The sequence below is a fragment of the Melanerpes formicivorus genome, unplaced genomic scaffold, assembly GCF_026170545.1.
Source record: "Melanerpes formicivorus ecotype bairdi unplaced genomic scaffold, bMelFor1.0.p_v2 SCAF_18, whole genome shotgun sequence".
NCBI classification, from domain to species: Eukaryota; Metazoa; Chordata; class Aves; order Piciformes; family Picidae; genus Melanerpes; species Melanerpes formicivorus.
This window is the reverse complement of record NW_027142370.1, coordinates 10,434,480-10,457,362: the sequence shown is the minus strand read 5'-3', so window position 1 is coordinate 10,457,362 and position 22,883 is coordinate 10,434,480. Positions and strand designations below refer to the sequence as shown.

Below are 22,883 nucleotides of genomic sequence, written 5' to 3'. Positions count from 1 at the left end.
GAGTGCCACTGGCCTGGGACCAAGCAGCCCAAGTGCATCATAGAAGCTTGGTGGCATGAAAGGTCTTTTCCAACCACCAAGTCCAACCATTCTTTAACACTACCAAGGGTGGTGCTAAACCATGGTCCTCAGCACCACATCTCTGCCTCTTTTGAAGCACTTCCAGGGGTGGGGATTCAGCCACCTCCCTGGTCAGCCAGTCCCAGTGTTTGTGAGAACTCTTTCAGTGAAGAAGTTTCTTCTGATGTCCAAACTAAACCTCCCCTGGTGCAATTTGAGGCCATTTCCTCTCATCCCCTTGCTTCTTGTGTGTGAGAAGAGACCAACCTCCATTCAGGGAGTTGCAGAGAGCAATGAGGTGTCTCCTTAGCCTTTTGTTCTCTGGACTAAACCACCTGAGTTGCCTCAGCTGCTCCTCACCAGACCTGTTCTCCAGACCTGCTCCAGCACCTCAGTGTCCTTCTGGTAGTGAGGGCCCCAAAACTGAGCCCAGTACTGAAGATGTGCCCTCACCAGTGCTGAGTACAGTGGGAGAGAAGATGTTGAGTTGTTCCAGTGACTGTCATACCTCTTCTCATTGCTGAATTTGCTTCAGCTCCCTCTTGAGGGTTGTGTTACTCCAATGATGGAGTAACAGTAATGCTGGTGAGAGGAGCAGCAGGGGGAGAGCATTATAGTCTCAGCTCTGCAGTGCTGCCCAAAGCTGTGGTGCCATCAAGTGGCTGCTTGGTCAGGTGTGCAGGTTTGGATGGCCAGAGCACAAAGCTGGGGGTGTTCCTTCAGCAGCGCTGATGGCTTCTGCTTGCTTTCTGTTTCCTTCCCTGGGTTGGTCTTGTCTGTCCTCTGGGTCACAGAGCTGGTTTTGGTATCATCCAGGAGCAGCACACTGTGCTAGAACCTCTCACCTTAGCTCAAGTGAAGGAAACTCCTGCTGGCCTCTTTCCTGCTCTGCACCAGCAGAGCTGAGACCTTTACTTGCCCAGCTTGAATGGAGGTGTGATTCTGGGCCCCCTCAGACAGCAGCTGTCCTCTCTGGGCTGGGCAGCACATGAGAGCTGACAGGAACTGGCACTGCTGGAGCAGGACACCCTGTTCTTGGGACAAACATTGCTGCCTCTGCCTGTCAGAAGCCAGACAGGCTTTGAGGGCAATGTCTGGTTTATTTGGGGACACCACCCATGGAAGAGCAACCAAACTGACAAGAGGAGGACCCTGTGCTAGCCTAGGATGTTGGTTTTGATCAGCCATGACATTGCTTTTTATGTTCTCTGAACCAGCCAGCAAAAGCATTTAATCTCACCAGAGAGAGGGCAGCAGTGCAGAAATGAATGTGTTTGTACTGCTCTGCCCTGCAGTGGCTTCAAACTTCCCCTGGCAGAAGAGTTTCCTCAACTTGCCTGGTTGCTAAAAGAAGGGAGGTGGTGCCAGGCCCTGTGATAGGACAGGGGGCAATGAGCACAACCCAGGAGGTTCCATCTCAACATGAGGAAAACCTAATGCACTGTGGGGGCTGGAGCCCTGGAGCAGCCTGCCCAGAGGGCTTGTGGAGTCTCCTTCTCTGGAGACTGTGAAGACCCCTCTGGCTGTGTTCCTGTGGGACCTGCCTTAGGTGACCCTGCTTTGGCAGGAGGGTTGGGCTCAGTGATCTCCAGAGGTCCCTTCCAACCCCCACCATGCTGTGGTTCTATGAAACCATGGGGATGGGTGTGCTTGGGCAGCAGGGACACAGGCAGGAGGAGTTGGCCACAGGGCATGAGTAGCAAGTGGGATAACCACTGGATAATGTGGGAAATGGGATGTGACCTTGCTAAACATGATTGTCTTGCCTCAAAATCCTCCTCATCATCAGGACCACTGTTTGATCCTACTCACAACAGCTTGATGGAAGTTCTTCACAATGAGAGAGGGGAGATAGTGGAACAGCTTGAGCAGAGAGGTGGTTGAAGCCCCACCCCTGGAGACTTTCAGGGTCAGACTTAGAATCATAGGATCAATAAGGTTGGAAAAGACCTCAGAGATCATCAAGTCCAACCTGTCACCCAACACCTCAGGACTATTAAACCATGGCACCAAATGCCACATCTAATCCCCTCTTGAACACCTCCAGGGACAGTGACTCCACCACCTCCCTGGGCAGCACATTCCAATGGCTACCAACTCTCTCTGGGAAGAACTTTCTCCTCACCTCCAGCCTAAACTTCCCCTGGTGCAGCTTGAGACTGTGTCCTCTTGTTCTGGTGCTGGTTGCCTGGGAGAACAGACCAAGCCCCTCCTGGCTACAACCTCCCTTCAGGGAGTTGTAGAGAGCAGTAAGGTCTCCCCTGAGCCTCCTCTTCTCCAGGCTAAACAATCCCAGCTCCCTCAGCCTCTCCTCACAGGGCTGTGCTCAAGGCCTCTCCCCAGCCTCGTTGCCCTTCTCTGGACATGTTCAAGAGTCTCAGTGTCCTTCTTAAACTGAGGGGCCCAGAACTGGACACAGGACTCAAGGTGTGGCCTAACCAGTGCTGAGTACAGGGGCACAATGTCCTCCCTGCTCCTGCTGGCCACACTGTTCCTGATGCAGAGCAGGATGGTGCCCTGGGCAGCCTGCTCTAGTTGGAGGTGTCCCTGCTGGCTGCAGGGGGGTTGGACAAGATGACCTTTGAGGCTTCCTTCCAGCCCAATGCATTCTGTGGTGTCTCAAGTCTGGCAGCTTGAAGGTGATGAGGGGAGAGCTAACTGTTGCTTGGCCTGGCTCTGCCACCACCAGTGGGGAGGTTCTGGTTACAGCTTGGTTGCTTTTAGCTAAAGGGGAGCTGCTTTGAGCTGAGGACTCTCCTGGGGTTTTGTTGTTGCAGGAAATCCAGAGTGTCTGGGAGCTGCAATCCTTCCCCTGACGAGGTCACGGGGGGCTGGCCAGCAGCCCAGCACAGCACTCCTGCAGCTCCTCATCGCTTCCTCCAGGCCACTGCTCCTGCAGCTGCCTCTGCGTGCTGCACGAAGGGCCTGAGCTCTGCTCTGCTCTTCTCTTTGCTGCTCAGCTTGCACTGTGCTTGGAGAAGGCCACCCATGTCTTCAGACCTGTTATAGCCTCTGAATATACAGACACAAACACACCCCCCCGTGGTGGGGGGAGGCTGCCTTGGCCCAGCCGCATGATCAGAGTCAGGTGACTACATTGGGCACAGAACTGCAGGAGAGTGAGCAGCGGGGTGGTGGAGAGCAGCTGCTGGTCCTGCCTCCTGAGGAGCTGTGCTGCTGCAAAAATGAGTGCCTGGCCCTCTCCTCTGCTCTGGAGCTTAACCACAGCCTGGCTGACAGGTAAGTGCTCCCTGAAGCAGTGCTGCTTCTCTTTGGCTGGGCCTGGGCAAAGCTGCGATGGGCTTCACTGCAGCTGGGCTTCCCCTTCCTGGGGTGCTGGAGAGAGTCAGGGAGAAGGTGAGAAGGGAAGGAAGGCTGGGTTGGAAGACAGGCAGTGCTGGAAGCAGGCTGAATGGGGTGCACACAGAAACTTGCTTTTCCAAGAACAAAACCAGTAAAAGGGCAGAAAAGCAGAACTGGAGCTGTGTTGCTCTGTTTATTGAGCATCTGCAGTGCCCTCTTCATGGCCTTCTCCTAAACTCCAAGGGATGTTCTCTTTCTTGGGGTGTTTGGGTACTGGGGCTGTGTAAGGGGGCACAGATAAAAATGCCTAGGTTTATGGCCATGCCCCCCCCTGCTCCTCTCTTTGTTCTCGCTGTTGTGCTGCTTAGCTAGCAAAAAAAAAACCCAAACCAAATCTGTGTTCTTACAGAAGCAGCTCCCATGTAGAATAGAATAGAATAGAAGAAACCAGGTTGGAAGAGACCTTTGAGATCGAGTCCAACCTATCACCCAACACCATCTGATCAACTAAACCATGGCACCAAGCACCCCATCCAGTCTCTTCCTAAACACCTCCAGTGATGGTGACTCCACCACCTCCCTGGGCAGCACATTCCAATGGCAAATCACTCTCTCTATGAAGAACCTCTTCCCTAACATCCAGCCTAAACCTCCCCTGGCACCTCCCTGGGGCAGGGTGCTGCCCTGCTCCCTCTCATTGCAGCACACCTGCTTTTGGAGGGTCTCAGGCTGCTGAGGGTCCTGCAGCCCTGGGGTGTGAACCCATTATCTTTGCTGGAACAATTTGCATTCAGGGTTCGCTGGTAAGGGGGAGAAACTGCTCAGAGCAATGACCTGGGCAGCCTCATCTTAGCTGTGTGCACACAGGGCAGGTGTTGGTCAGTTAGAGGGCTGAAGCGCTCTGCAGAGGGACCTGGACAGAAGGGCAAAGTCCAACAGGATGGCATTCAACAAGTCCAAGTGCCAGGTGCTGCACTTTGGCCACAACAACCCCAGGCAGAGCTACAGGCTGGGGTCAGAGTGGCTGAGAGCTGCCAGAGAGGGACCTGGGGGTGCTGATTGACAGCTGCCTAAACACGAGCCAGCAGTGTGCCCAGGTGGCCAAGAGGGCCAATGGCATCCTGGCCTGCATTAGGAATGGTGTGGCCAGCAGGAGCAGGGAAGTCATTGTGCCCCTGTACTCTGCTTTGGTTAGGCCACACCTTGAGTCCTGAGTCCAGTTCTGGGCCCCTCAGTTTAGGAAGGACATTGAGACACTTGAATGTGTCTAGAGAAGGGCAACAAGGCTGGGGAGAGGCCTTGAGCACAGCCCTGTGAGGAGAAGCTGAGGGAGCTGGGGTTGCTTAGCCTGGAGAAGAGGAGGCTCAGGGGTGACCTCAGTGTTGCCTACAGCTATCTGAAGGGAGGTTGTAGCCAGGAGGGGGTTGGTCTCTTCTCCCAGGCAACCAGCACCAGAACAAGAGGACACAGTCAAAAGGCTGCACCAGGGGAAGTTTAGGCTGGAGGTGAGGAGAAAGTTCTTCCCAGAGAGAGTTGTTAGCCATTGGAATGTGCTGCCCAGGGAGGTGGTGGAGTCACCATCCCTGGAGGTGTTCAGAAAGGGATTGGATGTGGCACTTGGTGCCATGGTTTAGTCATGAGGTCTTGGGTGACAGGTTGGACTTGATGATCTTTGAGACCTCTTCCAACCTTGGTGGTACTGTGAACACCCACCAAGGCTCCAGCCCTGGTCTGGCACTCATAGCATCACAGAATCCTGGACTGGTTTGGGTCAGAAGGGATTTTAATGATCATCTACTTCCAACCCCCTGCTTGTGGCAGGCCCAGCTTGTTCAAGGTGCCATCCAACCTGCCCTTGAACACCTCCAGGGAGGAGACATCCATGACCTCCCTGGGCAACCTGTTCCAGGGTCTCACCACCCTCCTTGTAAAGAACTTCTTCCTCATTTCAAATCTAACTCTGCTCTCCTCAAGCTTCAGTCCAGGAGAGCTACTGAAGATGTGTTTTGCACTCAGTGGAGTACAAAGCAGGCAGTGTGCAACAGGAGGGAGCCTTCCCAAGAAGCTCTCTCCATGTGATCACAACTTCATAAGGACTCTTTTATTCAGTGTCCTGATCTTAGGGCAGAAATTTAGCCCAGAGTCACTGGTCAGCTGGGTCTGCATGTTATTGTGGTGCTGAGCAGTGGGACTCATGGTGCCCAGCTGTGTCCAGCATACTGCAGCCAAAATTGAGAGAGCATCATGGAGTCTGGTGTTGGAAGGGACCCTTAAAGGTCATCTGGTCCGATCCCCATGCAGTGAGCAAAGACATCTTTAGCCTGCTCAGAGCCCCATGCAGTGACCAGGGCCATCCTTAACCTGCTCAGGCTGCTCAGAGCCCCATGCAGTGAGCAGTGACATCTTTAACCTGCTCAGGCTGCTCAGAGCCCCATGCAGTGAGCAGGGCCATCTTTAACCTGCTCAGAGCCCCATGCAGTGAGCAGGGACATCTTTAACCTGCTCAGAGCCCCATGCAGTGAGCAGGGCCATCCTTAACCTGCTCAGAGCCCCATGCAGTGAGCAGGGACATCTTTAGCCTGCTCAGGCTGCTCAGAGCCCCATGCAGTGAGCAGGGCCATCCTTAACCTGCTCAGAGCCCCATGCAGTGAGCAGGGACATCCTTAACCTGCTCAGAGCCCCATGCAGTGAGCAGGGATATCTGTAACCTGCTCAGAGCCCCATGCAGTGAGCAGGGCCATCCTTAACCTGCTCAGAGCCCCATGCAGTGAGCAGGGACATCCTTAACCTGCTCAGAGCCCCATGCAGTGAGCAGGGATATCTGTAACCTGCTCAGAGCCCCATGCAGTGAGCAGGGCCATCCTTAACCTGCTCAGAGCCCCATGCAGTGAGCAGGGCCATCTTTAACCTGCTCAGAGCCCCATGCAGTGAGCAGGGACATCTTTAACCTGCTCAGAGCCCCATGCAGTGAGCAGTGACATCTTTAACCTGCTCAGGCTGCTCAGAGCCCCATGCAGTGAGCAGGGCCATCTTTAACCTGCTCAGAGCCCCATGCAGTGAGCAGGGCCATCTTTAACCTGCTCAGAGCCCCATGCAGTGAGCAGGGACATCTTTAACCTGCTCAGAGCCCCATGCAGTGAGCAGGGACATCTTTAACCTGCTCAGAGCCCCATGCAGTGAGCAGGGACATCTTTAACCTGCTCAGAGCCCCATGCAGTGAGCAGGGACATCTTTAACCTGCTCAGAGCCCCATGCAGTGAGCAGGGACATCTTTAACTTGCTCAGAGCCCCATGCAGTGAGCAGGGCCATCTTTAACCTGCTCAGGCTGCTCAGAGCCCCATGCAGCCTGATCTGGAATGGTTTGAGGGATGGGGCTTCTACCACATCCACAGGCAACTTGTGCCAAGGTTTTACCAGCCTCAAAGGCTGGAGGAGAAGTGGGCCTGAAGAAAAGCCCCTGAGGAACCTGTGGTGCTGCCCCTCTGGCTCCCAAACTTCTCATCCTGCTCCTGCCCTTCCCCATGCCCCTGTTGGGTGTCAGCTGCACCCTTTGGGCCCCTTGAAAGCCACAAAGCAGTCTCTTAAAGGACTCCCGTAGCTTCCCATGCCAAGGACCACTTGGTTCCAGCAGGCCCTCTTGCTGTGGTGGCCTAGCAGCAGATGTGTGCTGGTTGAAGGAGCATGGAGACCACCCACTGGCCACAGCCACATCCTGATGCTGTGGCAAGTCTGGGTGTTTTCAGAAGCTCCTGCGTCAAACCCTCCTTGCTGCTTTTCATGCTTGGCTTTGCAGATGCCTCCTGTGCTCAGTGCCTGGAAAGCAGCCCTGAGGAGAGAGACTTGGGGGTGCTGGTGGACAAGAAGCTCAACATGAGCTCTCAATGTGCACTTGCAGCCCAGAAAGCCAACCAGAGCCTGGGCTGCAGCAGGAGAAGCGTGGCCAGCAGGGCAAGGGAGGTGATCCTCCCCCTCTGCTCAGCCCTGGTGAGACCCCACCTGGAGTACTGCCTCCAGTTCTGGAGCCCCTATTACAAGAGGGATGTGGAGGTGCTGGAAGGTGTCCAGAGAAGGGCCACGAGGATGATCAGAGGGCTGGAGCACCTCTCCTATGAGGACAGACTGAAGGAGTTGGGGCTGTTCAGTCTGCAGAAGAGAAGGCTCTGAGGTGACCTAATTGTGGCCTTCCAGTATCTGAAGGGGGCCTACAGGAAGGCTGGGGAGGGACTGCTCAGGATCTCAGGTAGTGATAGGACTAGGGGGAATGGAATGAAGCTGGAGGTGGGGAGATTCAGGCTGGATGTGAGGAGGAAGTTCTTCCCCATGAGAGTGGTGAAGCCCTGGAATGGGTTGTCCAGGGAGGTGGTTGGGGCCCCATCCCTGGGGGTGTTTAAGCCCAGGCTGGATGAGGCTCTGGCCAGGCTGCTCTAGTGTGGGGTGTCCCTGCCCATGGCAGGGGGGTTGGAACTAGATGATCCTTGTGGTCCCTTCCAACCCTGACTGATACTATGATACTATGATACTCTGCCTGTTCACCAGCAGGCAGGGTTTGAGTCCACTGAAACAAAACAAGCTGAACTGCAGCAGTCCCCCTGCTCTGGCCTGACAGCTGTCCCTGCTCTGGCAGGGGGGGTTTCAGAGTCAAAGCTGGCACACTTCTGGTTGCTGGATGGATCTCCAGGACAGCTTAAACCAAAATCCCAGCCCCATGACTTTGCTGATCCCTTTAGTGGAGGTGGGATAAAGCAGCCAGCTGCCTAACAAGCATCTTACACCCGACTGTCAGCAGGCTGAAGTGTCTCAAGAAGCTGTCGTGGCAGAAATGAAATGTTTCAGGCAATTCTCACATCCTCTGATCTGGGAGAGTCAGACCTCCTGGACCTTGGCAGCTGCTGAGTTGGGGCCTCATGGAGCTGCTGATTTCTTTCCTTGATAAGTTTCTGGTGTGCCAGGACTGCTCAGATGCTGCCAGTGTCCACCTCCTTGCTTCTGTATTGCCCTGCAGGGGAGTTTCTGCACATCAGACAAAGACACATGGGTTAAGCAGTTGATAAAGACCCAGTGGGAAGGTTCCATGGCAGGGAGAACAGCAGTTCAGCCACTAATGATGTCTTGTCTTCTTTTTCTTCTCCTAGGTATTGCTTTAGGCCAGACAACCATCAGCCAGGTCCCCTCTGCATCAACCCCAGCACCTCCCAGTGCAGCCACCAGCCAGGTCCCCACTGCACCAAGCCCAGCACCTCCCAGTGCAGCCATCAGCCAGGTCCCCACTGCATCAACCCCAGCACCTCCCAGTGCAGCCATCAGCCAGGTCCCCACTGCACCAAGCCCAGCACCTCCCAGTGCAGCCATCAGCCAGGTCCCCACTGCACCAAGCCCAGCACCTCCCAGTGCAGCCACCAGCCAGGTCCCCACTGCACCAAGCCCAGCACCTCCCAGTGCAGCCATCAGCCAGGTCCCCACTGCACCAAGCCCAGCACCTCCCAGTGCAGCCATCAGCCAGGTCCCCACTGCACCAAGCCCAGCACCTCCCAGTGCAGCCATCAGCCAGGTCCCCTCTGCATCAACCCCAGCACCTCCCAGTGCAGCCATCAGCCAGGTCCCCTCTGCATCAACCCCAGCACCTCCCAGTGCAGCCATCAGCCAGGTCCCCACTGCACCAAGCCCAGCACCTCCCAGTGCAGCCATCAGCCAGGTCCCCTCTGCATCAACCCCAGCACCTCCCAGTGCAGCCATCAGCCAGGTCCCCTCTGCATCAACCCCAGCACCTCCCAGTGCAGCCATCAGCCAGGTCCCCACTGCACCAAGCCCAGCACCTCCCAGTGCAGCCATCAGCCAGGTCCCCTCTGCATCAACCCCAGCACCTCCCAGTGCAGCCACAAGTGTGGCCTCTGCTCCTCCAGCTGCCACTGCCATGCTCTCAGCTGGAGTGGCATCAGCCAGCCCAAACCTTGCTGTGCTCACAGCAGCATCTCCTGCTGCTCCCAGCACAGAGAAGCCTGCCCAGACTCTGCCTGTCCCCACGGGTGTGACCATCCTCCTCTCTGGCAGCACAACCACCTCCCAGGCACCTGCAGGAGCGGCCAGCAGCGCCCCAGCGTCCCCTCCAGGCATGGCCACATCTGCTGGGGTCCCATCAGCAGCTCCATTCCTCACCACTGCTAAGCCCTGGAACTGCAGCAGAGTGAATGTGACAGCCTGTGCCAGCTGCCCTCCAGGGACAGTTCCCAGTGAAGGTAGGGTCCCTGCTCACCCAGCTCTCCTGTTAGGTGGCTGCTCAGCACAAGGACATGGAGGTGCTGGAGCATGTCCAGAGGAGGGCAGCAAAGCCGGTGAAGGGTCTGGAGAACAGGGCAGGTGAGGAGCAGCTGGGGGTGTTTAGTCTGGAGAAGAGGAAGCTGAGGGGAGACCTTGTTGCACCTTCCTGAAAGAGGAATAAGCTCTGATGCTTTAGAGTACAGGTGCAGAGGACAGAGGTGATCCCCAGCTCCTCTGTGTGCAGGATGTTCATCCACAGGCCCTTCTCTTGCCTGGGGTTGCTGCAGCACCAAGGGCTGGCTCCTGCAAGCTGGATGCCAGGGCTGGTGTGTGCAGCCCCAGCAAGCCCCACAGTGTTCCTCTGTGCAGCTGGAAGTTGTGTTGTGGAGCAGAGGGAGCTGGAGCTTGTCCCTGGTGGTGAAGCCATGGTGCTTGTGCTTGGAGACAAACTGGTGCTGCTCGATGCAGGAGGCTGCTCTGGGGTTTTACTCTTCTGTTCTGCTTCCCATGAGCCTGAGCTATCAGTGACCCAAAGGAGGGGGTTGGGAGGGCTGGTTTTATGTCTGTGTGTTGGAGGGAAAACAAGGAAGACCTGCCTGGCCCCTCAAGTGTGGAAGAGCAAAAAGCAGCCATGGGATTGCACTGGAATCACAGGGTGGTGGGGTTAGAAGGGACCTCCAGAGATCAAGTCCAACCCCACTGCCAGAGCAGGGGCACACAGGTCAGGTCCCACAGGAACACATCCAGAGGGGTCTTGAAGGTCTCCAGAGAAGAGACTCCACGACCTCCCTGGGCAGCCTGCTCCAGGGCTCCAGCGCCCTCACAGCAAAGAAGTTTCTCCTCATGTTGAGGTGGAACCTGCTGGGTTCCAGTTTGTGTCTGTTGCCCCTTGTTCTACACAGGACACCACTGAAAAGAGCCTGGACCTTCTTGACACCCACCCTTCAGACATTGATGAACACTGATCAGATCCCCTCTGTCTCCTCTTCTCCAGGCTAAACAGCCCCAGGGCTCTCAGCCTTTCCCCATCAGGCAAATCAGCATCCTCACAGCCTGTGTTGGACACTCTCCAGTAGTTCCCTGTGCCCCCTCAAGTGGGGAGCCCAGGAGTGGGCTCCAGCTGTGGTCCCTGGGAGAGGGGTAGGAGAAGCTCCTTTGATAGACCTGTCCATTGACAGACTTGAGGCCTTGGATCACCCTCTGGCTGGCCTGCAGCTTGCTGAGGCTGCAGAGCAGCACCATCAGCGTTACTCTTGCAGTCTCTGCCCTCTGTCCTGCTGGAGGAGCAGCAGCTCAGCCCTCCTGGCACTGCCCTCTTTGAGGAGCACAGAGGTTGAGGCCAAGCCTCAGTCCTGGTGCTGAGTGGTTTGTGTTCCATTGCAGGCACCTCGAGCTGCTCGTGCTGTGGGCAGGGCTCCTGCACAGAGCCCACTGCCTGCACCTCCTGCCCCCTGGGCCACTACCAGCCCCAGAGTGGGCAACCCTCCTGCCTGCCATGCCCACAGGGGCATTACAGCAAGTGAGTGACTGACCCCTGGGCTTGGGCATGGGGGTGGGGGGCTGCTCCTCCTCCAACCCCTTCCCAGCCAGCAGCAGCACTGACCATTTGGGGGGTGTTGTTTCTGCAAGGCATTTGCTATGTTCCCAGTTGGTTTTCCCCCCTTTTCTTCCCCCCCAAGATCTTGCCCAGCCCCTGGGCTTCTGAAGGCATTAAAGCCCATGTCCTTCTTTTCCTTCCAAGCATCCCTGAGTGTGCTAAACTCTCACAGCCACGTGCTGCTGGTTGGGATTTGGCTCTGGTGCTGATGCATGGAGCAGCTTTCCTCTTTCCTTGCCTTTCCCTCTCTTCCACCCCCTCTTCCCCCAGCTCTGACACTCCACATCCCCTCTCCTACAGCTCTCTTAGCTAAGGTCAGGACTCTCCCATCACTCCCTGTGCCTTGGCTCCTTTTTTTAGCTCTCCTCAGTGACTTCCAACAGCAGAGCAGCTCCCTTGGAAACTGCTGATGGACACCCAACGTGGAGCCACTTCCCAACTCAGTCCCCCTCCCAAGCTTGGATTTTAGAGCCTGACTTTACACCAAGGGGGGTTTAAGCCTGGCTACAACCTGTTTTTCAAGACCTAGAGTTCAGTCTCAGAAACCTGAGTCTGACCTCTCTGTGCATGCAGCCCCCAGGCTCAGGTCATCTCTGCTGTTCATGGAACACCTTTATTTTTCCAGTGGAGCTCTAATATTCAGGGGAGTTTGGATGGTTGGTAGTCCTGCCTGAGCCCTTTCATTAGAGGGATGCCTTTGCCAGCCTTGGTAGTGGGGCAGAGAGTTGTGCAGTGGGTAGAGGCTGTGGTGCCCTGAACCAGCACTCACCTCTGCTCCCTTCTCTCCAAGCTTCACCAGGAGCACCCTGTGCCTTCCCTGCCCACCTGGCCATTACACCAATGAGTCTGGAGCTGCAGCCTGCAGAGTGTGCCAGAGAGGTAGGTGTGGGGTGGGATCCAACCCCAGTCTCCTTTCATTAGGCTGTCTGCATGCCTTTGCCTGTGGCCAGGTGCAACTAAAAGCACCAGGGAGTAAGCAGGGTGCTGTGTCCAGGCTGAAAAGAGCAGATCCCTTCCCCCTTCTGTTGCTGCTGGTGGTTTTAGTTCTAGATCCACACAATGGCTTGGGTTGGATGTGACCTTAATGACCACCTAGTTCCCACCCCCTGCCATGGGCAGGGACACTTTCCACTGGACCAGCTTGCTCAAGGCCTCATCCAGCCTGGCCCTGAGCACCTGCAGGGAAGGGACATCCACAGCCTCCCTGGGCACCCCCATTAAGATGTCAAAGATCAGAGCTGAGAGCTATGCCCCTGTGTGCACCCAGGGGTTGCTAACACTGCAGGAAAAGCCTTCTCCAGCTAGGAAAGGAGGTTTGTGAAAGGTGAGTTTAGCACAGGAGGTGAGGCTGTCAGGAGAATGAAATACTGCCCTGGGTTTAGTGGCAACAAATGAGTCTAAGCCACCTCTGCTTTCAAAGGGTCTGCAGGTGTCCTGCTGCCCCTGGTGGTGTAGGGAAGGAGAGCAGAGAGCAGGCTGCTGCACTGAGCAGAGAGCCTGCTTGGTGGGGCTTGTGGCCTTCCCTTTGTAAGGAAGGAGCTGCTGGAGAGGTCTCCCCTGCCCAGGCACCTGCTCCAGCTGCATAGCCCAGGAGTTTCCTGGGATGTCCTATTGCAGCTGCACCCCAGATCAGGCACTTCTGCTGGGAAGGTTGGCAGGTCTCTGTCCCCAAGCAAGAATGACACCAGGGCCATCTGCCTGACCCCCCTGCCCAGGCTTCCCTCAGCATGGCAAAGGCCATCAGGAGCTTCTTACTGCTCTTGCAGGGCTTTTGACAGACTGAGGCCCAACCAACACCCTGAAGCAGCCCATGAGATGCACCCCCCTCCCAGTGTGCTGAGGGGAGCTGGTTTGGTTGCTTCTAGAAAGGAGCTGAGCAAAGCAAGGAGGGTGTGGGGCAGTGCTGGTGAGGGGAGCTCCTGACACCTTCTCTTTTCTTTTCCAGGCTATTTTAGCTCCCAGCACAAGGCAGTCTTTTGTCTGCCCTGCCTGCCTGGATCATTCTGCAAGTAAGAGCTCTGCTGGTGGTGCTGCCTCTCAGGTGGACAGGAGGAGAGGGTCCCATTAGCCCCTGAGCTCAGAGACCTGACAGTGGCCACAGGCAAGCTCCTGTCATTGCAGCTGTAGGGATGCTGAGCCCTGCTGAGCAAGGAGTGGAATGATGGAGGGGAACCTCCTGGCTGCATGTGGAGGTGCCCTGGGGTGAGGTGGTGAAGCATCAGCATGCAGCCCACCTCTGCCACCCTCTGTAGCCAGCTGTGCTGGCACAGGGATCCAGCTGAGCATCACCCTGGGGTCTGCAGAGTCAAGCTGAGCTGCTGCTTGGTTTGCCCCGAGCTGAGATGTGCAGAAGGCAGTAGCTAAAGGATGCTGGCTGAGCTGTCACCTCTGTGGTGGGAGAGAGGGCCCAGAGAGGTGCTGGTGGCACACCTTCTGATGGGCTCACACCCTGCTGTGTAGGGATGCCTGCAGGGGGCTGTGGGAATTGTGGCCAAGGCAGGTGAATTGTCCCCTGGAGACTTAGAGAATCATAGGATGGTTTGGGTTGGAAGGCACCTTCAAGATCATCTAGTTCCAAGCCCCCTGCCATGGGCAGGGACACCCCCTTCTAGCCCAGCTTGCTGAAGGCCCCATCCAGCCTGCCCCTGAACAGCTGTAAGATGCTTTCCTTCTGCCCTGAGCTTGTCTGACCCATGCTGTGCAGCAGAGCTCTGCTGAGCTTTGACTACATTGCCACCAGCCTGGACCCAGAGCCTGGCAGCACCACAGGTCTCTCTCCCAGCTCCCTTCAGCACCTGCTGACCAGTTCCTGCCAGCTTTGCTAAGGCAGAGCAGCTGCTGGGGCAGTAAGCTGCTGTGAGTTCCATGGAAGTCAGCAGGCAGGAGAGAAATGCCTTCCTGTGCCCTGGGTGGGCATGAGAGGAGCCAGGCTGGAGAGAAACACCCTCAGCACCCACAGGGTGGCAAAGGCTTAGCCAAAGGCAGACCCTGGAGACTTCAGGGCCCTATGTAAGAGGGCTTTGGTTGGGCTGCTCTGGTCTTGGCAGTGCCTGTCCTGCAGCCCTGTCTGCCTTGTCTCCCCTCCAGCACCACCAGCTGCACAGTGTGCCAGCCCTGCCCGGGTGGGCAGGAGGCTCTGCAGGAGGCATCGGAGGAGTGCTCACCCTGCCTGCCAGGTAACCCGTGCCCTGGCCTGGGGGGCACCCAGCTGGGACCACAGGCCTTCAGCTTTGCTCTCAGGTCTCATTCCTCAGGCCCTGCTCACCCAGAGGACACTCTGCCTGCCAGCATCAGTGTCCCAGCTGACAGCTGCCCTCCTCGTGGTGCTGAGGGGAAGCTGCTGAGAGTTCTCAGCCCTCCCAGCTTTGCTAGGGCCTGCTGCTGGAGGCTGTGCCTCTGCCACAGCTTCCCACCAGCATGGTTAGTGGCTGAAAGGAAGGCTGGGGCCCTGCATGCCAGGGCTGCCAAAAGCTGCAGCTAGATACAGCTCCAGCAAATATCTCCATCCGTGGTGGCTGCTTTGCTGAGGGACCAGGGAACTGCTGGCAGGCTGGGGGAGGCTCCAAAGGCACCAGAGGCAAGGGGAACATTCAGTGAGGGAGACTGAGGGAATAATTATGCCCCTTTCCTTGATGTCCTCAGTAGTATCAGACATCTCAAATGCCACCCAGCTGCAGTGGGAGGGCAGAGCTCTGCAGCTGCTGATGGAGTCTCCCCTCTGGGGACTTCTTTAGTCAAGGCTGCTTTCAACCAAGCAGCAAAGCATTTCCCATGTTGAGAGCCAGGACTCCTGTGCCCCACCAGTCCCATGAAGCTTGGGAAGCTCTGCTCAGCAAGCTTCCAGCAGCTGGGGGAGGCCTGTGCATCCAGACCCGGAGAGGATGAGCCCTGCCGAGCTCCAGCCTTCCCCCTGCTGTCGAGCCAGAGCTCGCTCCTGAGCCTGGCTCCATCACAGCCCCAGCTCCCCCCCAGTCCCCCTGTCCCTGCTCCTTCTGTCCTGTCCCTTTGCCACCCGGCCAGGCCCAGAGGCCAGGCTCAGCTCTTGCTGTGCACACAGTGTATTACATGGGCCTGCTCTGTGGGGTGAATCACCACAGCCCGGTGCAAAGGCTGCGGGGGCCAGCCCCAGGGGCTGATGTTTTGCTTGTCTCTTGGCTTCAGGTATGTTCAGAGGTGCCAGGGACAGCAAGTGCCAGCTCTGCAGGACAGGAGAGTACCAGTTACAGTGGGGCAAGGAGAGCTGTGACCTGTGCCCAGAGAACCACTACTGCCCTGTGAGTCTCCATCAGCTGGGCTGAGAGCCTGGGTGAACATCCACTGCTGTCCTGTGCCACACCTCCCTCCACTGGATCTGAGTCCCCTTCCTCTTCTTCAGCACAGAGCCCTGAGAGCAGGGGATGGTTACAGTTATGGCAGCAGGAGTCTGGCTTCATGCCACCCTGGAAGCAGCCTGCTGGCATGGGGCCCTCACTCAGGGGAGTGTCAGGGGATGGGGTGGTTCTGAAGGAGGGGGAGGGGTTGATGTCTGGACTTGGTGTGTAATGACACCACCTGCTCTGCAGCCTGCTCTGAGGAACACCCCGGGGTGGACAGGGTGAATTGAGTGACAGCAGGAAGGGCCAGCAGGGTGCTGAGAGGAGAAGCCCTGCCCTGTGGGGAGAGGCTGAGAGAGCTGGGGTGGTTCAGCCTGGAGAAGAGAGGGCTCAGGGGAGAGCTGAGGGACCAGTACATAACAGGTGGCTAGCAGGAGGATGGAGACTCCCTTTGTGCAAGGAGTGCCATGGGAGAGACAAGGGCTGGTGGGGATAGGCTACTGCTGGGGAGAGTCCCGTTGGGCTCCAGAAGAAAAGGGGAACAACTGGGCATTGGAATCCTCTCCCAAGGGAAGCAGTGGATTCCCCTCCAGTGGACAGTTGTAAGAGTCATCCTGGCAGGGTGCTGGGCCAGCCCCTTTCACCTGCACCATCACCTAGGCAGCTTGGAGCAGGTGGGCCTCGGGGTCCCCTCTGACCCAGCACGCTGGGGTTTCTCGGTTGGTTTTCATCTGGTTTTCCTTTCTCCCTGCTGAAGTGCCACCTCCCTTCACACCAGCTACCCTCTGCAGCCTGCCCTGTGTGCTGGTGCTGAGTGAATTGCTTCTTCTCTTGGGCAGAGCCCGGATGTGACCCCTGTGAGGTGCCCTGCTGATGCCTTCTGCCCCGCAGGCAGCGCGGTGCCGGCCTACTGTATGGAGCTCTTCCTGTACAAGGCAGGGGACTCCTGCCAGCTCACCCCCCTGCTGCTCACCCTCATGGCTGTCTTCTCAGCAGGTGAGCCTTGCTCTTCTCTCTCCCCTGGCAGACCTAACCCCCCCTCTGCAGCTGGCCACATTCATTGCCCCAGCGGTGTTCTCTGGTGGTTTGTGTTTCTGGAGAGCTGGACCTGCACCAAAGGTCTCCCTGGCTGCTCTCAATGCCAGTGCTGATCCTCTCCCCCTCTGTAAGTGGGGCCAGTGCTGTGTGTGTGCTCTGAAGGGAGGCCACCCCAGTGCTGAACATCCCCTGGACCTTGCTGTTTGTCCTGGGCTCCAGCCAGGAGTTGGAGCTGCCCAGCAGTAGGGAAGAGGACAATTTCCTTTTGGTGTGAGACTTCCAGGGTCCTGCTCCCCCCTGTCACTCTCAGGCTGGGGTGCTGGCAGCTTGTGCAGTGCTGGTTGTGTGATGCTGTGTGAAGCAGCAGAAGCCAACCAGCACCTCCTGAGTGCATGGAGATGCCACCCCCTGGCCTGAGCTCTTCAGGGCAAGCCCCTGGGTGGAGCTGGAAGCCACCCCAGAAACAGTCAATGGCCAAGCAATGAGCAAGCTTCTGCAGCCTCAGCAAAGGGGAGCAGGAAGGGTTCTGTGGGCTTTAATCAAAGCTCTAACCAGAGATAACAGTCATGATGCAAACAAGCAGCTCCTGCTGCTCTGGCTTGTGAGGAAGGGCAGCTGAGCAAGCTGGCAAGAGACAGTTTGAAGGCTCAGCTTGCCAGGGTGCTGGGCCAGCTCTCATTTCAGCTCTCACCTAGAAAGGGTAGCCCAGACCAGCCTTGGGTCCCTCCCAGCCTGGCACTCTGGGATTGTGAGACTCATCTCCTCTGCACAAGCACAGAAGCCTCACTCCAAGTGCCACCAGCTCTCTTGCCACAAGATGCTCACCTCCAAGTCCTCAGAGGATGAGGAATTACAGCCTCACCCCCACAGGTTCCTGGGCTGTCAGTGCAGCAGCTGAGTGCCTGCCAAAGGCCCTCACTCCAGTCCAGCTCACTGCTGTCCAAAGGCAGGGAGGAGAGAAGAGACTCCCCTCCATGGAGAGCAAAGGTGCTCTGCCAGCAGCATAGTGCCAGCTCTTCCCATCAAACTCCCCTCTTGGCACCTGAGGAGAGGACTCTGGCTACAGAGGACAGCAGGGGCTGGAGGAGAGGTAGCTTTACCAGCACTGGTTGACTGCTCATCTCCGGAGGCTGAAATGTCCTGGTGGGAGTGAACAAGGGCTGGTCCTGCAAGCTGTGGCTTGGAGCTGCCTGACTGCCTCTCCACCTCTTGTGCCAGGCTGGAGGCCAAACTTCTGCCCAAATAGCTGCTGAGGTGAGCATTGATTAGCAAGAGCAGAGTATAATGAAGTGCATGGATAGGCTGTCCAAGGGACACAGCCCAGGAACAGGGCTGAGGGGCACAGGGGAGCCAAGCCCAGAGCTGCCTACCAAGAGGGGTGAAGGGGACAGCTCAAGGGGAACAGTTGGTCTGGCAGAGCAGTTCAGAGTCCTACAATGGTTTGGGTTGGAAGGGACCTTCAAGATCATCCAGTTCCAACCCCTCTGCCAGGGGCAGGGACACCTTCCACCAGCCCAGCTTGCTCAAGGCCTCATCCAACCTGGCCCTGAACACCTCCAGGGAGGGGGCAGCCACAGCCTCCCTGGGCAACCTGTGCCAGTGTCTCCCCACCCTCACTGGAAAGAATTTCTTCCTAAGCTCCAATCTCAATCTCCTTTCTTCCAGCTCAAATGCACTGCCCCTTGTCCTGTCACTACAGGCTCTCCTCAGAAGTCCCTCCCCAGCTCTCCTGGAGCCCCTTCAGGTGCTGGAAGGCTGCTCTAAGGTCTCCCTGGAGCCTTCTCCTCTCCAGGCTGAACAGCCCCAACTCTCCCAGCCTGTCCCCACAGGGGAGGTTCTCCAGCCCTCTGATCATCTTCATGGCCTCCTCTTGAGCTCACTCCAGCAGCTCCATGTCCTCCTTGTGTTGGGGGCACCAGAACTGGAGGCAGTGCTGCAGGTGGCTTCACCATGAGGCTGTCTGCTCAAGCAGCTGAGCTGTGGCCACGTCTGTCTGGCCAGCCTGCAGCACAGTGACACATCCCTGCTCCTCTGCTCAGATCACTTTTCCCTGCCAGAAACAATCAACAGCCCTGGCCAAGTATTTCCAGCTCCCTGCCCAGCCCAGAGGGAGTTTTTCCTGACAGCCCTGCTCTCAGTCTAGACTCCCAAGTCAGTCTGGGCCAGTTAGTTCTTGTGCTTCAGTGTCAGGGCTGTGCAGAGCAAACTCATTTCTCAACAGCATCCTTTGGTGGCAACTGCAATGGACACAGAGCCAAGTGGGAAGCAGCTGCTCCCCAGAGCAGAGGGTAAAGGGAGGGGGAGAGCAGGTTAGTGACTGACTTCATCACACCCTGCTGGTGTTGTCTGCAGCTTCCAGAGCAAAAGGGAAAGGCCTGAGCCCAGGCTTGTGTTATTCCAGTGAGCCAAACCCTATTGTGTGCAGGGGATGTGGGAGGAGGGTCACCCATTCATTTAGCAGAAGAGAATGCTGGGGTTGGGAAGCAAGCACCACCTGCCACCTCCCCTTCCCCCCAGCTCACACTGCCTTACCTTCCAGGTGGAGTCCTTGCTGCCCTTCTGGCAATTCTGAGAAGACAACAAGGCTACAGCAAGGAATCCTTCAAGGCTCTCCTGCTGCCCAGAGGCTCAGGACAACACCCAACATATGGTGGGATGGAGCACACAGAACCAGTCTACGCTGGCTGGTAGCACTGGACATCCCACCACTTCCCTTTCCTCTGGGGCCAGGTAGAGCTGGGCCTGCAGGCAAGATGTTGAGCCACCAGCAACCTGTTTGGCATTGCTGAAGTGCTGAGAAATAAGCCAAGGGTTTGGGTTGGAAGGGACCTTCAAGATCAGCTAGTTCCAACCCCCCTGCCCTGGGCAGGGACACCTCCCAATGGGTAATGGGACAGCTTGGACTCGATGATCTTGGAGGTCTTTTCCAACCTTGTTGATTCTATGATTCTATGGCTTCAAACTGGATTTAGATGAGACTTGAGGGAGAGATTCTTCCCCAGGAGGGTGGTGAGGCACTGGAGCAGGTTGCCCAGAGAACTGTGGAGGCTCCAAGCCTGGCAGTGTTTAAAGGCAGGGTGGGTGAAGCCTTAAGCAAGTTGGGCTGGTAGGAGGTGTTCTTGCCCATGGCAGGGGTTTGGAACCAGAAGGTCACTTCCACCCCCAACCATTCTCTGGCTCAGCAGCAACATGCCCAGTACCTCTCTAACCACCCCCCAGAGGTCACTGCATGCCATGGGCAGAGCTCTCCCCATCCTCTCCCACTGCTGGGTGAGCTGGCTCTTGGGCCTGCTGAGAACCCAACACAATGGCATTTAGAATAGCAGAGACCAGACCAGGTTGGAAGAGACCTTTGAGATCATGGAGTCCAACCTATCACCCAACACCATCTGATCAACTAAACCATGGCACCAAGCACCCCATCCAGTCTCCTCCTAAACACCTCCAGTGATGGTGACTCCACCACCTCCCCAGGCAGCACATCCCAATGGCCAATCTCTCTTTCTATGAAGAACTTCTTCCTAACATCCAGCCTAAACCTCCCCTGGTGCAGCTTGAGACTGTGTCCTCTTGTTCTGGTGCTGGCTCCCTGGAGAAGAGACCAATCCCCACCTGGCTACAACCTCCCTTCAGGTAGTTGTAGAGAGCAATAAGGTCTCCCTGAGTCTCCTCTTCTCCAGGCTAAGCAACCCCAGCTCCCTCAGCCTCTCCTCACAGGGCTGTGCCCCATACCCCTCCCCAGCCTTTCTGCCCTTCTCTGGACACCTTCCAGCAACTCAACATCTTTCCTAAACTGAGAGGCCCAGAACTGGACACAGGACTCAAGGTGTGGCCTAACCAGTGCAGTGTACAGGGGCAGAATGACCTCCCTGCTCCTGCTGGCCACACTGCTCCTGATGCAGGCCAGGATGCCATTGGCCTTCTTGGCCACCTGGGCACACTGCAGGCTCATGTTCAGCCTACTGTCAACCAGTACCCCCAGGTCCGTCTTTGCCTGGCTGCTCTCAGCCACTCTGCCCCCAGCCTGTAGCACTGCCTGGGGTTGCTGTGGCCAATGTGTAGCACCCAGCACTTGGATGTGTTCAGCCTCAATTTCACAGGACCTGGTGCTCTGGCTGGTCCTTGCCAACCAGGACAAACCTTTCATTCCCCTTTGTTGGTTAAAGAAGAAAAGAAAAGGAAGTACTTGGTGCCAAAAGTGCCTGGAGCTGTTGTACACATATAACCCCCCCAAGTACAAATGAAGAAGGAGCAGGTTCTTAAATAACTAGGAATAAATTTTAATATCTCATAAGACACTGAAGTTTCTCAAGCAGTCAGACATGGGATAACGTGACTCAACACCAGGGGAAGGGGGGAAAAAAAAAGGCTTTCAAGACATTTTTGCTGTTCCAAGGCATTACAAACTCAAAGCAGACCCTACAGAAGCTGGCCATGACCACAAAGCTACTGACCAAAGCAGACATTCCATGTTGCTCACTCTTCCTGGCCTGGAGGAGAACGCAGCGAGCACAGGCCACTGGGAAAGGGGTCCCCTGCTTGCTGCTGGGGCTGGCTGGCTGTTGGGCAGCAGCTTGGGAAGAGCCTGCTGGAGAGGGAAAGAGATCTGTCTACCTTGCTGGGCAGGACATCAATTTAATGCCACACAAGCTGCTTTGGAAAAGGTTTCCTGTTGGATGCTACACAGCCTCCAGCTGCAGCATGAGCAAGCTTCCTCTCTCTTTCCTGGTGGTTGTCTCTTGGGTGGTGGGAGAAGGGCAAGAGTTGAGCCTTTGATGTCTTTGTTTTTGGTGGTGCTTTTCCTTTTTTGCAATAAAGCTTCAGCCTTTTTTTGTTGGTTGGTTGGTTGGTTGGTTGGTTGGTTTGTTTGTTTTCCCCCAGTGCTGCAGAGTAAGGTACAGAAGCCTTCATTTAAAAGACACCTACAAACCTAAAGGTCAGAAACTACAATTCTACCAGATCACCACCTGAGTGACTTAGCTGAGCTCGTGGGGTTGCATGGTCAGTACCTACTCAGGGAGAACATGATCCACCTTTCTTTCAGAGCCCAAAGTCCATGATCAGTAGAAGGAACAAGTTCCCAAGCAACTCCCAGCTCCTCTTTTGCAGTCTCAGTGATGCAAGCCTTCACTGGCCCAAGGAGCTGAGTAGTAAAGAGCAGAGAAGAGGTAGAAGGCAGCAGAAAGTCAAACAGCCACTTGCTCAGACCTGTGGGTGTGAACTGAAGGTGGTGGGGAAAGCCCTGAGGGATGGCTTTGCACACCCAAGTCGTTATTCACCCACAGAGAGACACACAAGGGGTGGCTGTCCTGCATCCTGCCATACTAACTGTGCTTGTCAGCCCACCAGTGAGGCAGGCAGGGAGCTGGAGGTGCTACTGCAGCAGTGCCAGTCAGTAACTGTCTGAGGTGGTGGCTTCTGGAAGTGGGCATCTGCCTCTGAGGCCCTGGGCTGCAACTGTTCCAGGGGGCCAGAGCTGTTAGGCCTCTGGACGAAGAGGAGAAAGCAACACAACAACTAAAGTAAGCTTCACAAAGTCTAACAGCAATGGAATGTAAGGGGCAACATTTTACAATCACTTATTCAAAGGTATTCTCCTAAGGCCTTCCTTCCATGGAAGAGCAGTCAAGGAATGGTCCCAGTGACATCAAATTCCTTCATTTGGTTTAAAAGCACCCGAGGGAAACCTTGCTGCTTGACAGCCTGCTCTCACCTGCCTCCCCTCAACTCCTAGAAGCAGAGAGCCACACACAGTGCCCCTTCCTGGGTGGCCTTCTGGGCACAGGCCCTGTGCTTCAGTCCTCCTGCAGCATGTTCTTACAGCAGAGGCAAAGTTCCTCTCAAAAAAGCTATGGGGAAATGCTGGGGTTTGGCTGGAGGGCGAGGCTGGGCACACCACTCCAGGCAGTGCCACCCTGGGGCACTTCCCCCTGCTGTCAGCTGTGCCATGGCTTCAGGAAAGAATCAGCTGGGGAAACCATAGTCATATCAACCTTCCAAGAGTGTGTGGAGAAAACTTGCTTCAAGGAACAAAAGGAGAACCCCAAGAGAGCTCAGGGGTAGGGCAATGCCACATTTCAAACCTCTTCCCATCCTTATCTTCTAATAGAAAACCAAAAAGCTTTGACTCCTTGGGGGACAAAAGGGAGGTGGGGGGGGAAGAGTTCCAGCATTCCACAAACTAAACTCTGCAATCAAATCCTGAAGGGGGGATACCTTGGGGAAGGAAAAACAGAACAAAGCAGAACAAAAGAGAACAGAACAGAACAAAACAAAACAAAGCAGAACAAAACAAAACAAAACCAAACAGAACAAA

At 56.2% G+C, this 22,883-nt stretch overlaps 1 protein-coding gene across 4 annotated transcripts; it reads left to right on the top strand.

Annotated features, from left to right (window-relative positions):
- Positions 1-3,020: 3,020 nt before the first annotated feature.
- On the top strand, positions 3,021-21,407 carry LOC137446691 (tumor necrosis factor receptor superfamily member 9-like). Of its 4 annotated transcripts, none has more exons than XM_068149589.1 (9): positions 3,021-3,300; positions 8,497-9,597; positions 11,003-11,138; positions 12,016-12,095; positions 13,162-13,225; positions 14,304-14,392; positions 15,378-15,490; positions 16,369-16,525; positions 19,107-21,407. In XM_068149589.1, the coding sequence occupies exons 1-9, from the start codon at positions 3,246-3,248 to the stop codon at positions 19,256-19,258; spliced, it is 1,947 nt and encodes a 648-aa protein (XP_068005690.1). In that variant the 5' UTR covers positions 3,021-3,245; the 3' UTR covers positions 19,259-21,407. The 4 variants fall into 4 exon arrangements, with proteins under 4 accessions (XP_068005690.1, XP_068005692.1, XP_068005691.1 ...); XM_068149591.1 differs by having other exon boundaries at positions 3,023-3,300; positions 9,413-9,597; positions 12,007-12,095; XM_068149590.1 differs by having other exon boundaries at positions 3,023-3,300; positions 9,350-9,597; positions 12,007-12,095.
- The last annotated feature ends 1,476 nt before the right edge of the window (positions 21,408-22,883 follow it).

Coding starts and splice junctions, on each gene's coding strand:
- LOC137446691 (XM_068149587.1), top strand. CDS start 3,246: ATGAGTGCCTGGCCCTCTCCTCTGCTCTGGAGCTTAACCACAGCCTGG. Junction 3,301..8,496: donor AACCACAGCCTGGCTGACAG/GTAAGTGCTCCC, acceptor TTCTTCTCCTAG/GTATTGCTTTAGGCCAGACA. Junction 16,526..19,106: donor CATGGCTGTCTTCTCAGCAG/GTGAGCCTTGCT, acceptor CTTACCTTCCAG/GTGGAGTCCTTGCTGCCCTT.